This window comes from Oncorhynchus gorbuscha, linkage group LG20 (assembly GCF_021184085.1).
Source record: "Oncorhynchus gorbuscha isolate QuinsamMale2020 ecotype Even-year linkage group LG20, OgorEven_v1.0, whole genome shotgun sequence".
Taxonomy (NCBI): Eukaryota; Metazoa; Chordata; class Actinopteri; order Salmoniformes; family Salmonidae; genus Oncorhynchus; species Oncorhynchus gorbuscha.
In genome coordinates, this window is record NC_060192.1 from 41960372 (window position 1) to 41977295 (window position 16924).

General features: G+C 45.4%; 1 protein-coding gene across 1 annotated transcript in view; it reads left to right on the forward strand.

Moving 5' to 3' along the window:
* The window catches only part of gbe1a (glucan (1,4-alpha-), branching enzyme 1a), a 202430-nt gene extending 187562 nt beyond the window's left edge, over positions 1–14868 (forward strand). The window contains exons 16-17 of the mRNA XM_046317104.1: positions 6577–6709; positions 14137–14868. Coding sequence (XP_046173060.1) covers positions 6577–6709; positions 14137–14199 — 196 coding nt within the window. The 3' untranslated portion in view covers positions 14200–14868. The remainder of the gene's footprint in view (positions 1–6576; positions 6710–14136) is intronic.
* Positions 14869–16924: the final 2056 nt, after the last annotated feature.

Below are 16924 nucleotides of genomic sequence, written 5' to 3' on the forward strand. Positions count from 1 at the left end.
GTAGCCACCCTTTGCCTTGATGACAGCTTTGCACCCTCTTAGCATTCTCTCAACCAGCTTCATGGGGTAGTCACCTGGAATGCATTTCAATTAACAGGTGTGCCTTGTTAAAATATAATTTGTGGAATTTATTTCCTTAATGCGTCTGAGCCAATCAGTTGTGTTGTGACAAGGTAGGGTTGGTATACAGAAGATAGACTTATTTGGTAAAAGACCAAGTCCATATTATGGCAAGGACAGCTCAAATAAGCAAAGAGAAATGACAGTTCATCATTACTTTAAGACATGAAGGTCAGAACATTTCAATCACTTTTCAAGTTTCTTCAAGTGAACATTTCAAGAACTTTGAAAGTTTCTTCAAGTGCAGTCGCAAAAACCATCAAACACTATGATGAAACTGGCTCTCATGAGGACCGCCACAGGAAAGGAAGACCCAGAGTTACCTCTGCTGCAGAGGACAAGTTCATTACAGTTAACTGTCTCTCATGAGGACCGCCACAGGAAAGGAAGACCCAGAGTTACCTCTGCTGCAGAGGATAAGTTCATTAGAGTTACCAGCCTCAGATTGCAGCCCAAATAAATGCTTCACAGACACATCTCAACATCAACTGTTCAGAGGAGACTGGGAATCAGGCCTTCATGGTTGAATTGCTGCAAAGAAACTACTAATAAAGAACACCAAGAAGAAGAAGAGACTTTCTTGGGTCAAGAAACACGAGCAACGAACAATAGACTGGTGGAAATCTGTCCTTTGGTCTGATGAGTCCAAATGTAATATTTTTGGTTCCAACCGCCGTGTCTTTGTGAGATGCAGAGTAGGTTAATGGATGATCTCTGCATGTGTGGTTCCCACCGTGAAGCAAGGAGGAGGAGGTGGTGTGATGGTGCTTTGCTGGTGACACTGTCAGTGATTTATTTAGAATTGAAGGCACACTGTGGTTTTGCACTTTTATTTTGAGTGTGACTCCAAATCCAGACCTCCATGGGTTGATAAATTTGATTTCCATTTGTGTAATGGGATATTAGTAGGTATTAGTATTTATTAAGGATCCCCATTAGTTCCTGGACACATTTTAATAGACCTAAATGTTTCAAATAAATGTAATTTTCTGGCCTGCACATTGATTTTGACAAACAAATCAGTCATATGCTGATGACTTTCTGTCAACCCCTGCATCCATCCATCCATTCATCCATACCTACCTACCTACCTACCTATCCATCCACCCATCCATACCCATCCATACCTACCTATCCATCCATCCCTACCTATCCATCCATACCTATCCATCCATCCCTACCTATCCATCCCTACCTATCCATCCATCCCTACCTATCCATCCATCCCTACCTATCCATCCATCCCTACCTATCCATCCATACCTACCTATCCATCCATCCATACCTATCCATCCATACCTATCCATCCATCCCTACCTATCCATCCATCCCTACCTATCCATCCCTACCTATCCATCCCTACCTATCCATCCATCCCTACCTATCCATCCATCCCTACCTATCCATCCATCCCTACCTATCCATCCATCCATCCCTACCTATCCATCCATCCCTACCTATCCATCCATACCTACCTATCCATCCATACCTACCTATCCATCCATACCTACCTATCTATCCATCCATCCCTACCTATCCATCCATACCTACCTATCCATCTATCCATCCCTACCTATCCATCCATCCCTACCTATCCATCCATCCCTACCTATCCATCCATACCTACCTATCTATCCATCCATCCCTACCTATCCATCCATACCTACCTATCCATCCATCCCTACCTATCCATCCATCCCTACCTATCCATCCATCCCTACCTATCCATCCATCCCTACCTATCCATCCCTACCTATCCATCCATCCCTACCTATCCATCCATCCATACCTATCCATCCACCCATCCATCCATACCTACCTATCCATCCATCCCTACCTATCCATCCATCCATACCTATCCATCCACCCATCCATCCATACCTACCTATCCATCCATCCCTACCTATCCATCCATCCATCCATCCCTACCTATCCATACCTACCTATCCATCCATCCCTACCTATCCATCCCTACCTATCCATCCATACCTACCTATCCATCCATCCCTACCTATCCATCCATACCTACCTATCCATCCATACCTACCTATCCATCCATCCCTACCTATCCATCCATACCTACCTATCCATCCATCCCTACCTATCCATCCATCCCTACCTATCCATCCATCCCAACCTATCCATCCATCCCTACCTATCCATCCATACCTACCTATCCATCCATCCCTAACTATCCATCCATACCTACCTATCCATCCATCCCTACCTATCCATCCATCCCTACCTATCCATCCATCCCTACCTATCCATCCCTACCTATCCATCCATCCCTACCTATCCATCCCTACCTATCCATCCATCCCTACCTATCCATCCATCCCTACCTATCCATCCATCCCTACCTATCCATCCCTACCCATCCATCCCTACCTATCCATCCCTACCTATCCATCCCTACCTATCCATCCATCCCTACCTATCCATCCATCCCTACCTATCCATCCATACCTACCTATCCATCCATCCATACCTACCTATCCATCCATCCCTACCTATCCATCCATCCCTACCTATCCATCCATACCTACCTATCCATCCATACCTACCTATCCATCCATCCATCCCTACCTATCCATCCATCCCTACCTATCCATCCCTACCTATCCATCCCTACCTATCTATCCCTACCTATCCATCCCTACCTATCCATCCATCCCTACCTATCCATCCATCCCTACCTATCCATCCATCCCTACCTATCCATCCATACCTACCTATCCATCCATCCATACCTACCTATCCATCCATCCATACCTACCTATCCATCCATCCCTACCTATCCATCCCTACCTATCCATCCCTACCTATCCATCCATCCCTACCTATCCATCCATCCCTACCTATCCATCCATACCTACCTATCCATCCATCCCTACCTATCCATCCCTACCTATCCATCCATCCCTATCCATCCATCCCTACCTATCCATCCCTACCTATCCATCCATCCCTACCTATCCATCCATCCCTACCTATCCATCCATCCCTACCTATCCATCCATCCCTACCTATCCATCCATCCCTACCTATCCATCCCTACCTATCCATCCATCCCTACCTATCCATCCCTACCTATCCATCCCTACCTATCCATCCCTACCTATCCATCCATCCCTACCTATCCATCCATCCCTACCTATCCATCCCTACCTACCTATCCATCCATCCCTACCTATCCATCCCTACCTATCCATCCCTACCTATCCATCCCTACCTATCCATCCATCCCTACCTATCCATCCATACCTACCTATCCATCCATCCCTACCTATCCATCCATCCCTACCTATCCATCCATACCTACCTATCCATCCATCCCTACCTATCCATCCATACCTACCTATCCATCCATACCTACCTATCCATACCTACCTATCCATCCATCCCTACCTATCCATCCATCTCTACCTATCCATCCCTACCTATCCATCCATCCCTACCTATCCATCCCTACCTACCCATCCCTACCTATCCATCCATCCCTACCTATCCATCCATCCCTACCTATCCATCCATCCCTACCTATCCATCCATCCCTACCTATCCATCCATCCCTACCTATCCATTCCTCCCTACCTATCCATCCATCCCTACCTATCCATCCATCCCTACCTATCCATCCATACCTACCTATCCATCCATACCTACCTACCTATCCATCCCTACCTATCCATCCATCCATCCCTATCTATCCATACCTACCTATCCATCCATCCCTACCTATCCATCCCTACCTATCCATCCATCCCTATCCATCCATCCCTACCTATCCATCCCTACCTATCCATCCATACCTACCTATCCATCCATACCTACCTATCCATCCCTACCTATCCATCCCTACCTACCTATCCATCCATCCCTACCTATCTATCCATCCCTACCTATCCATCCATCCCTACCTATCCATACCTACCTATCCATCCATCCCTACCTATCCATACCTACCTATCTATCCATCCCTACCTATCCATCCATCCCTACCTATCCATCCCTACCTATCCATCCCTACCTATCCATCCATCCATCCATCCCTACCTATCCATCCATCCCTACCTATCCATCCCTACCTATCCATCCATACCTACCTACCTACCTATCCATCCATCTCTCCCTCCCTCCTTATATCCCTCCTTCTGTCCCACCCTCCATCTCTCCCTCAATAACACAGTAGAAAAAAGGGAGTCTATATACATTGTGTGCAAAAGGCATGAGGAGGTAGACAAATAATTACAATTTTGCAGATTAACACTGGAGTGATAAATGATCAGATGATCATGTACAGGTAGAGATATTGGTGTGCAAAAGAGCAGAAAAGTAAATAAATAAAAACGGTATGGGGATGAGGTAGGTAAAATTGGGTGGGCTATTTACCGATAGACTATGTACATCTGCAGCGATCGGTTAGCTGCTCAGATAGCAGATGTTTGAAGTTGGTGAGGGAGATAAAAGTCTCCACCTTAAGTGATTTTTGCAATTTGTTCCAGTCACAGGCAGCAGAGAACTGGAACGAAAGGCGGCCAAATGAGGTGTTGGCTTTAGGGATGATCAGTGAGATACACCTGCTGGAGTGCGTGCTACGGGTGGGTGTTGCCATCGTGACCAGTGAACTGAGATAAGGCGGAGCCTTACCTAGCATGGACTTGTAGATGACCTGGAGCCAGTGGGTCTGGCGACGAATATGTAGCGAGGGCCAGGCGACTAGAGCATACAGGTCGCAGTGGTGGGTGGTATAAGGTGATTTAGTAACAAAACGGATGGCACTGATAAACTGCATCCAGTTTGCTGAGTAGAGTGTTGGAAGCTATTTTGTAGATGACATCGCCGAAGTTGAGGATCGGTAGGGTAGTCAGTTTTACTAGGGTAAGTTTGGTGGCGTGAGTGAAGGAGGCTTTGTTGCGGAATAGAAAGCCAACTCTAGAATTGATTTTAGATTGGAGATGTTTGATATGAGTCTGGAAGGAGAGTTTACAGTCTAGCCAGACAGCTAGGTACTTATAGATGTCACATATTCTAGGTCGGAACCATCCAGGGTGGTGATGCTAGTCGGGGTGCAGGCAGCGAACGGTTGAAAAGCATGCATTTGGTTTTACTAGCGTTTAAGAGCAGTTGGAGGCCACAGAAGGAGTGTTGTATGGCATTGAAGCTCGTTTGGAGGTTAGATAGCACAGTGTCCAATGACGGGCCGAAAGTATATAGAATGGTGTCGTCTGCGTAGAGGTGGATCAGGGAATCACCCACAGCAAGAGCAACATCATTGATATATACAGAGAAAAGAATCGGCCCGAGAATTGAACCCTGTGGCACCCCCATAGAGACTGCCAGAGGACCGGACAGCATGCCCTCCGATTTGACACACTGAACTCTGTCTGCAAAGTAGTTGGTGAACCAGGCAAGGCAGTCATCAGAAAAACCGAGGCTACTGAGTTTGCCGATAAGAATATGGTGATTGACAGAGTCGAAAGCCTTGGCCAGGTCGATGAAGACGGCTGCACAGTACTGCACAGTACCGTCTTTTATCGATGGCTATATCCCACCCTCCATCTCTCCCTCCCTCCATCCTTCCTTATATCCCTCCCACCCTCCATCCCTCCCTCCATCTCTCCCTCCCTCTCCCTCCCTCTCCCTCCCTCCCTCCATCTCTCCCTCCCTCCCTCCCTCCATCTCTCCCACCCTCCATCTCTCCCTCCATCTCTCCCACCCTCCATCTCTCCCTCCATCTCTCCCACCCTCCATCTCTCCCTCCATCTCTCCCACCCTCCATCTCTCCCTCCCTCCCTCCCTCCATCTCTCCCACCCTCCATCTCTCCCTCCATCTCTCCCACCCTCCATCTCTCCCTCCCTCCATCTCTCCCTCCCTCCATCTCTCCCTCGCTCCATCTCTCCCTCCCTCCATCTCTCCCTCCCTCCATCTCTCCCTCGCTCCATCTCTCCCTCGCTCCATCTCTCCCTCCCTCCATCTCTCCCTCGCTCCATCTCTCCCTCCCTCCATCATTATATCCCTCCCACCCTCCATCTCTCCCTCACTCCATCCTTATATCCCTCCCACCCTCCATCTCTCCCTCACTCCATCCTTATATCCCTCCCACCCTCCATCCCTCCCTCCATCCATCCTTATATCCCTCCCTCCCTCCATCTCTCCCTCCCTCCCCCATCCCTCCCTACCTCCATCTCTCCCTCTCTCCCTCCATCTCTCCCTCCATCTCTCCCACCCTCCATCTCTCCCTCCATCCATCTCTCCCTCCATCTCTCCCACCCTCCATCTCTCCCTCCCTCCCCCCATCCCTCCCTCCATCTCTCCCTCCCTCCCTCCATCTCTCCCTCCCTCCCTCCATCTCTCCCTCCCTCCATCTCTCCCTCCCTCCATCTCTCCCACCCTCCATCTTTCCCTCCATCTCTCCCACCCACCCTCTATCCTTCCTTAACTCCCCTCAGATATCGTATCAAGCTGGACAGTGATGCTGAGCAGTATGGGGGACATGGTCGACTGGACACAGACACAGAGTTCTTCACCGAACAGGAACCATTTAAAGGCGTGAACGACCAATGGCAGCCACACTCTTTGAAGGTAGGCTACAGTACCGCTGGGTGGGTGTTGGGTCCAAGTCGGTTCCTCTGCAGCCCCTGTATGATTCTGCTTTGCTTTCATCCACTTTTGAAAATGTGCAGAGATTTTTACCCATGTTGTTGGCAGAGGCAGGTTGTGGCAGACGCACATACAAACACACACATCTTATAAAATAAAGGTAGCTAATACTGAATATGCAGTTTCTGCTCCCAATTACTGTCATTCTCTCCTCTCTTTCTCTCTCGCTCTCTCTCTCTGGCTCTCGCTCTCTCTCTCTGGCTCTCGCTCTGGCTCTCTCTCTCTGGCTCTCTCTCTCGCTCTGGCTCTCTCTCGCTCTGGCTCTCTCTCGCTCTGGCTCTCTCTCGCTCTGGCTCTCTCTCGCTCTGGCTCTCTCTCGCTCTGGCTCTCTCTCTCGCTCTGGCTCTCTCTCTCGGGCTCTCGCTCTCTCTCTCGCTCTCTCTCTCTCTGGCTCTCGCTCTGGCTCTCTCAATTCAATTCAAGGGACTTTATTGGCATGGGAACCATGTTAACATTGCCAAAGCAAGTGAAGTAGATAATAAACAAAGTGAAATAAATTACATTTACACTTACAGAAGTTCCATAAGAATAGCCTAGGGCCTACGGCTGCCTTTCTCAATAGCAAAGCTATGCTCACTGAGTCTGTACATAGTCAAAGCTTTCCTTAAGTTTGGGTCAGTCACAGTGGTCAGGTATTCTGCCACTGTGTACTCTCTGTTTAGGGCCAAATAGCATTCTAGTTTGCTCTGTTTTTGTTAATTCTTTCCAATGTGTCAAGTAATTATCTTTTTGTTTTCTCATGATCTGGTTGGGTCTAATTGTGTTGCTGTCCTGGGGCTCTGTGGGGTGTGTTTGTGAACAGAGCCCCAGGACCAGCTTGCTTAGGGGACTCTTCTCCAGGTTCATCTCTCTGTAGGTGATGGCTTTGTTATGGAAGGTTTGGGAATCGCTTCCTTTTAGGTGGTTGTAGAATTTAATGGCTGTGAATTGAATGGAATGGAATGATAATTAGTGGGTATCGGCATTCTGGATTTTGATAATTAGTGGGTATCAGCCTAATTCTGCTCTGCTTGCATTATTTGGTGTTTTACGTTGAACACTGAGGATATTTTTGCAGAATTCTGCATGCAGAGTTTCAATTTGATGTTTGTCCCATTTTGTGAAACACTTGGTTGGTGAGCGGCCCCCAGACCTCACAACCATAAAGGACAATGGCTTCTATAACTGATTCAAGTACTATTAGCCAGATACTAATTGGTATGTTGAATTTTATGTTCCTTTTGAAGGCCCTTCTTGCCTTGTCTCTCAGATCGTTCACAGCTTATTTTTTATTTTTTTAACCTTTATTTAACTATTTAACTTTAAGAACAAATGTTTATTTACAATGATGGCCGAACCCGAACGATGCTGGGCCCCAATCACAGCGGGTTTGTGATACAGCCTGGATTCGAACCAGGGACTGTAGTGATGCCTCTACCACTGCGATGCAGTGCCTTAGACCGCTGCACCACTCGGGAGTTACCTGTGGCGCTGATGTTTAGGCCAGTTTTTTTGTGTGCTCTACGGTATCTTGATGGAATTTGTATTTGTGGTCCTGGAGACTGGAGACTTTTTGGAACACCATTAATTTGGTCTTACTGAGACTTACTGTCAGGGTCTGGCAGAATCTGTGCAGAAGATCTAGGTGCTGCTGTAGGCCCTCCTTGGTGACAGAAGCACCAGATCATCAGCAAATAGTAAACGTTTGTCTTCAGATTTTAGTAGGGTGCTGCAGACTGCCCTCGCCAAGTCGTTGACATTTTCAATTGAGGTCGGAAGTTTACATTCACTTAGGCTGGAGTCATTAAAACTCATTTTTCAACCACTCCACACATCTTGTTAACAAACTATAGTTTTAACAAGTCAGTTAGGACGTCATTTTGTGCATGACACAAGTCATTTTTCCAACAATTGTTTACAGACAGATTATTTCACTTATAATTCACTGTATCCCAATTCCAGTGGGTCAGAAGTTTACATACACTAAGTTGACTGTGCCTTTAAACAGCTTGGATTTTTTTTTTAATGATGTCATGGCTTTAGAAGCTTCTGATAAGCTAATTGACGTCATTTGAGTCAATTGGAGGTGTACCTGTGGATGTATTTCAAGGCCTACCTTCAAACTCAGTGCCTCCTTGCTTGACATCATGGGAAAATTAAAATAAATTAGCCAAGACCTCAGAAAAAGAATTGTAGACCTCCACAAGTCTGTTTTATCTCAGGAAGGAGACGCATTCTGTCTCCTAGAGATGAACGTACTTTGGTGTGAAAAGTGCAAATCAATCCCAGAGCAACAGCAAAGGACCTTGTGAAGATGCTGGAGGAAACGGGTACAAAATTATCTATATCCACAGTAAAACGAGTCCTGTATCGACATAACCTGAAAGGCTGCTCAGCAAGGAAGAAGCCACTGCTCCACAACCGCCATTAAAAAAGCCAGACTACGGTTTGCAACTGCACATGGGGACAAAGATCGTACTTTTCGGCATATTGTCCTCTGGTCTGATGAAACAAAAATAGAACTGTTTGGCTGTAATGACCATCGTTATGTTTGGAGGAAAAAGGGGGAGGCTTACAAGCCGAAGAACACCATCCCAACCGTGAAGCATGTGGGTGGCAGCATCATGTTGTGGGAGTGCTTTGCTGCAGGAGGGACTGGTGCACTTCACAAAATAGATGGCATTATGAGTAAGGAAAATGATGTGGATATATTGAGGCAACATTTCAAGACATCAGTGAGGAAGTTAAAGCTTGGTCACAAATGGGTCTTTCAAATGGACAATGACCCCAAGCATACTTCCAAAGTTGTGGCAAAATGGCTTAAGGACAACAAAGTCAAGGTATTGGATTGGCCATCACAGAGCCCTGACCTCAATCCTATAGAAAATCTGTGGGCAGACCTGAAAAAGTGTGTGCGATCAAGGAGGCCTACAAACCTGACTCAGTAACACCAGCTCTGTCAGGAGGAATGGGCCAGAATTCACCCAACTTATTGTGGGAAGCTTGTGGAAGGCAACCCAAAACATTTGACCCAAGATAAACAATTTAAAGGCAATGCTACCAAATACTAATTGAGTGTATGTAAACTTCTGACCCACTGGGAATGTGATTAAAGAAATAAAAGCTGAAATAAATTATTCTCTCTACTATTATTCTGACATTTCACATTCTTAAAATAAAGTGGTGATCCTAACTGACCTAAGACAGGGAACTTTTACGAGGATTAAATGTCAGGAATTGTGGAAAAACTGAGTTTATATGTATTTGGTTAAGGTGTCTGTGAACTTCCGACTTCAACTCTGTTGAATAGGGTGGGGCTTAAGCTGCATCCCTGTCTCACCCCACGGCCCTGTGGAAATAAATGTTTTGTTGTTGCCAATTTTATCCGCACACTTGTTTGTGTAGATAGATTTTTTAATGTTGTATGTTTTTGTTTCTGTCAACACCACTTTCCATCAGTTTGTTTGTCAATCAGGGTGTGCAGGTTGAATACATGGTCTGTCGTATGGTAATTTGGTAAAAAGGCAATTTGACATTTGCTCTGTACATTATTTTCACTGAAGAAATGTACAAGTCTGCTGTTCATGATAATGCAGAGGATTTTCTCAAGGTTGCTGTTGTGGTATATCCCAGAGTAGTTATTGGGGTCAAATTTGTCTCCACTTTTGTGGATTGAGGTGATCAGTCCTTGGTTCCAAATATTGGGGAGGATGCCAGAGCTAAGAATTATGTTGGAGTTTAGCTAATTGGAATTTGTGGTCTCTATATTTTATCATTTCATTGAGGACACCATCAACACCACAGGCCTTTTTGGGTTGGAGGGTTTGTATTTTGTCCTGTAGTTCATTCAATGTAATTGGAGCATCCAGTGGGTTCTGGTAGTCTTTAATAGTTGATTCTAAGATTTGTATTTGATCATGTATATTTTTGTTTTGTTTTTGTTGGGGAATATTCAGAGGTTAAAACTTCCCGTGGGAATATAACAGGATTATATGGGATTTAAATGAGTTGACTCTTCACATGGGATGATTTCACTGAACCACAAAAAAAGAGAATATTGAATAATCCCCAATGATCAATCGCATCTCCCAAAACCTTTTCGACACCTATAAAATGATAGTCTAGAAACTAATGCATTGGTTGTCTTCCTCTCAGGCTTCCATGTATTCTCCCTGCACCTTCTCAATGTCCACCTCTTGAACATCAGACTCTGAGGTCTCATCTTCACTGTCACTGTCCAAGCTTGTTGAGGATGGCTCGTTGTCAGGCTCAAAAAGCCTCAATATTGCGTGCTTTGGGGTGTGTGTTCCCAAACAAGGACCAGATGCGCTCTGAGGTGGCTGATGTTGGTGGGATTTGGAGGATGATGGAGGCAACAGGGTAAAGAGCCTCAGATCCACAAAGTCCCATCCACCAGGTGGCTGACGAGATATGTTGGCACCACTGCCATATTGCATCTCCATCCCAAAGCCCTTGTACTTCGCCAGACTGCCAAGAACCTTGCCCTCATCCAGGCCAAGGTGGCGAGACACAGTAGTGATGACACCATAGGCCTTGTTGATCGCTGCACCAGACAGGATGTTCTTGCCAGTATACTTGGGGTCCAACGTGTACACTGCGGCGTGTAAAGGCTTCAGGCAGAAGTCTTCACACTTTTTGATGTATTTCAGAACTTCTCAATGTTAACTGTGTTTATTTTCAGCAAACTTTACATGTATAAATATTTGTATGAACATAACATAAGATTTAACAACTGAGACATGAACTGAACAAATTCCACAGACATGTGACTAACAGAAATGGAATAATGTGTCCCTGGACAAAGGGGGGTCAAAATCAAAATAAACAGTCAGTATCTGGTGTGGCCACCAGCTGCATTAAGTACTGCAGTGCATCTCCTCCTCATGGACTGCACCACATTTGCCAGTTCTTGCTGTGAGATGTTACCCCACTCTTTCACCGTGTCTTAACAGCTGACAGCATATTATAACTTGTTATAATATGGTCATAACATTTACATTTACATTTAAGTCATTTAGCAGACGCTCTTATCCAGAGCGACTTACAAATTGGTGCATTCACCTTATGACATCCAGTGGGACAGTCACTTAACAATAGTGCATCTAAAACTTAGGGGGGGTGGGGTGAGAGGGATTACTTAACCTATCCTAGGTATTCCTTAAAGAGGTGGGGTTTCAGGTGTCTCCGGAAGGTGGTGATTGACTCCGCTGTCCTGGCGTCGTGAGGGAGTTTGTTCCACCATTGGGGGGGCCAGGGCAGCGAACAGTTTTGACTGGGCTGAGCGGGAGCTGTACTTCCTCAGTGGTAGGGAGGCGAGCAGGCCAGAGGTGGATGAACGCAGTGCCCTTGTTTGGGTGTAGGGCCTGATCAGAGCCTGGAGGTACTGAGGTGCCGTTCCCCTCACAGCTCCGTAGGCAAGCACCATGGTCTTGTAGCGGATGCGAGCTTCAACTGGAAGCCAGTGGAGAGAACGGAGGAGCGGGGTGACGTGAGAGAACTTGGGAAGGTTGAACACCAGACGGGCTGCGGCGTTCTGGATGAGTTGAAGGGGTTTAATGGCACAGGCAGGGAGCCCAGCCAACAGCGAGTTGCAGTAATCCAGACGGGAGATGACAAGTGCCTGGATTAGGACCTGCGCCGCTTCCTGTGTGAGGCAGGGTCGTACTCTGCGGATGTTGTAGAGCATGAACCTACAGGAACGGGCCACCGCCTTGATGTTAGTTGAGAACGACAGGGTGTTGTCCAGGATCACGCCAAGGTTCTTGGCGCTCTGGGAGTTGTCAACCGTGATGGCGAGATCATGGAACGGGCAGTATGTCCTAATACCTGTCAAGTAAAGTGTTACTGAAATAATACTGCAAAAATATAGATATAGATAAACTCTCTTGATAAACTGTCTACAGTTTATAATGAGGTATTCTAACTCGGGTGAGCAAAACCTTGAGACTTCCTTAATATGAGATCACGCACCAGCTGTTGTCAACAGAGAGACACACCACTTCCCCGTTAGTCTTATCCACTCGGTCCTGACGATGCCAGCGAGATGTATATTATTCATTTCCTTGTTCATCCACGACTCTGAGAAACAGGATATTACAGTTGTTCAGGTCTCGTTGATGGAATCGTCTCCAATGGAGCTCATCCAGTTTATTCTCCTGTGATTGTATGTTCGCCAATAGAAATGAGGGTAGAGGTAGTTTATTTACTCATGGACGTAGTCTGGTCGTCTGGCCAATGTAGTCTGGTCGTCTGGCCAATGTAGTCTGGTCGTCTGGCCAATGTAGTCTGGTCGTCTGGCCAATGTAGTCTGGTCGTCTGGCCAATGTAGTCTGGTCGTCTGGCCAATGTAGTCTGGTCGTCTGGCCAACGTAGTCTGGTCGTCTCGCCAACGTAGTCTGGTCGTCTGGCCAACGTAGTCTGGTCGTCTGGCCAACGTAGTCTGGCCAACGTAGTCTGGTCGTCTGGCCAACGTAGTCTAGTCAATGTAGTCTGGTAGTCTGGCCAATGTAGTCTGGTAGTCTGGTCAACGTAGTCTGGTCATCTGGCCAACGTAGTCTGGTCAATGTAGTCTGGTAGTCTGGTCAATGTAGTCTGGTAGTCTGGTCAATGTAGTCTGGTAGTCTGGCCAATGTAGTCTGGTAGTCTGGCCAATGTAGTCTGGTAGTCTGGTCGTCTGGCCAACGTAGTCTGGTAGTCTGGTCAACGTAGTCTGGTAGTCTGGCCAACGTAGTCTGGTCAACGTAGTCTGGTAGTCTGGTCAACGTAGTTTGGTAGTCTGGCCAACGTAGTCTGGTAGTCTGGCCAATGTAGTCTGGTAGTCTGGCCAATGTAGTCTGGTAGTCTGGCCAACGTAGTCTGGTAGTCTGGTCAATGTGATCTGTGGGGATGTGGAGAGGATGGGGAGTAGAGGAGAGTGGGGATGGAAAAGAGAGGGGGGTGTGGAGGTGTTCAGTCCCAGACAGTGGGCTGTTCCCCTTCCGTGTGTGTGTGTGTGTGTGTGTGTGTGTGTGTGTGTGTGTGTGTGTGTGTGTGTGTGTGTGTGTGTGTGTGTGTGTGTGTGTGTGTGTGTGTGTGTGTGTGTGTGTGTGTGTGTGTGTGTGTGTGTGTGTGTGTGTGTTAATGGTTGTCAGGCGTTTTTCCTCTGGTGATCCCCAGGAACGGTTCCACTGTGGAATCTTAGCTGAGTGATCAACAATGTATTACAGAGCTCCTAACAGCACAGTATGATTTTCTTCTCCTCCTTTCTCTCTGTCTGTCTCTCTCTCTCTCTCCCTCTCTCTGTCTGTCTCTCTCTCTCTCTGTCTGTCTCTCTCTGTCTCTGTCTCTCTCTGTCTCTCTCCCTCTCTCAGATCTACATTCCCTGCCGGACAGCGCTGGTTCTGGCCAATGAGGAGCTAGATTACTGTTACTAAGGAAGAGGGGTTGTGGGCTCCTGGTCGTTGGATGTGTCCCGTAATAACCTGATACCACCAGAGGGGAGAGGATGTCGATCAGAAAGACCCACTGTGTACACACGCACATACACACACACACTGAATCATTGTGTTGCATGTTCAGCTAGTCTAGAACTAAATAGTTTGCAGAGGTACCGGCTGACTTTTTCACTGCAGTTTAATAGACCTCGTCTTCCACACACAGAAAGTCTAGGCCATTTTAGTCATATTTCTGATATTAGTTTTACACAAGTTGACTTCAGCCTTATGAGTAAAAGAAAGGGACACGGAGTCAGATTTATGTTCCAGACTTCCATGTGTTAGTTTATAATAGACTTTTTATTGTGTTTCGAACGCAGTTTGTGCTGTTTGTGCGGTAGAAACACGATCTGTCTCAATGGCACCCGATTCCCTTCTAATGGGGATTCCGGTCAACTGTAGAGCGCTATGTAGGGACACAGGGAGGGATTTGTGCCCCTTTTTTTGTTTAATTGTCTGTTAGTTTACTGTTTTAGAGGGAGGACACAGAAACGCAGCTGTCAAAACAGTGTTTAGGGTAATAATCTGTTACTGTATTGTGAATGTGAATGTCTTAACAGTATATTACGTCAGACTGGGAATTTAAATAAAATATAACTTGTACTGTGATAGATAAATAAGGATGTCTCTTTCTGATTCTTTACTGGTGATAATATCAGAACAGGAAGTACACTATTCATTTAAACTGATATCAGAACAGGAAGTACACTGTTCATTTAAACTATCAGAACAGGAAGTACACTATTCATTTAAACTGATATCAGAACAGGAAGTACACTATTAATTTAAACTGATATCAGAACAGGAAGTACACTGTTCATTTAAACTATCAGAACAGGAAGTACACTATTCATTTAAACTGATATCAGAACAGGAAGTACACTATTAATTTAAACTGATATCAGAACAGGAAGTACACTATTCATTTAAACTATCAGAACAGGAAGTACACTATTCATTTAAACTGATATCAGAACAGGAAGTACACTATTCATTTAAACTGATATCAGAACAGGAAGTACACTATTCATTTAAACTGATATCAGAACAGGAAGTACACTATTCATTTAAACTGATATCAGAACAGGAAGTACACTATTCATTTAAACTGATATCAGAACAGGAAGTACACTATTAATTTAAACTGATATCAGAACAGGAAGTACACTATTCATTTAAACTATCAGAACAGGAAGTACACTATTAATTTAAACTGATATCAGAACAGGAAGTACACTATTCATTTAAACTATCAGAACAGGAAGTACACTATTCATTTAAACTGATATCAGAACAGGAAGTACACTATTCATTTAAACTATCAGAACAGGAAGTACACTATTCATTTAAACTATCAGAACAGGAAGTACACTATTCATTTAAACTGATATCAGAACAGGAAGTACACTATTCATTTAAACTGCTATCAGAACAGGAAGTACACTGTTCATTTAAACTGCTACAGCGTTCAGGTCCTGAAAGATGCAGGTATAAGGGCTGGATTACTTGACAGAGAGAACTTGTTGCGAAGGGGAGAGCCTTGTGATGCATCAGAGAGGGTGTATTTTGTTACAAGATACAACACTGAAGCAGAGAACATTAAAATAATCATTAAAAATAATTGGGGAATCATTCAAAGTGATACGCTACTACACCAAGTCTTTCCTAAAGCCACCAGTCATAATCTTTAAGAGATGTCCTACCCTTTAAGAGATGTCCTACCCTTTAAGAGATGTCCTACCCTTTAAGAGATGTCCTACCCTTTAAGAGATGTCCTACCCTTTAAGAGATGTCCTACCCTTTTAAGAGATGTCCTACCCTAAATGACAAATTAGTCCACAGTTATCTTCCGGGTGACTCTCAAAAACACTCGGCTGGACCACAAACCCAGGGGCTCTTTTAAATGTAAATATTACAACCATTGCAGAAATATTGCACAGAAAAAAGTATTTTATTGACACAGCTTCTGAAATGGAGTATTACGTCAAAACCACTCATGTCATCTATAGATTGGAATGTCCACAGTGAAAGGTGTTCTACATTGGACGGACAAAGAGACGCCTTCAAGACCGCTTAGCGGAACACAAGTACGCCATACAGGTAGGTAATGAAGACTACCCCATGACAAGTCCCTACACCATGGCAACCCTGCCTCCCTACACCATGGCAACCCAGCCTCCCTACACCATGGCAACCCTGCCTCCCTACACCATGGCAACCCTGCCTCCCTACACCATGGCAACCCTGCCTCCCTACAGGCTATGGTTATTGATCAAATTCCGGCCTCTATTAGAAAAGGGGACCGTCTTAACCAGTTAAACTAAAAAGAGAGTCGGAATAGTGTACTATGGAACATATTGCTTTCTTATTCTTGACACTTCTCCCAGTCACAGTTAAGGTTAGAACCTTTCTAAGTGTTCTGATACTTCTAGTTTGGGAGTTGTATTTTTATGATAACATTGCTACAGTATTTAACTTTTTAATGTGTATCGTATTGCTTACTAGGTGTTGTCCAATCAATTGTGTAACCACTCCCTCTTCTAATTAGGGCTAATTGGAAAAGCTGTTCAATAGGGGACATTCTATTATTTCATCCCTGACGAAGGCCATGCAGCTGAAACGCGTCGGATTTTTTAACCTATTGAACCTATTGACCATGCCATAC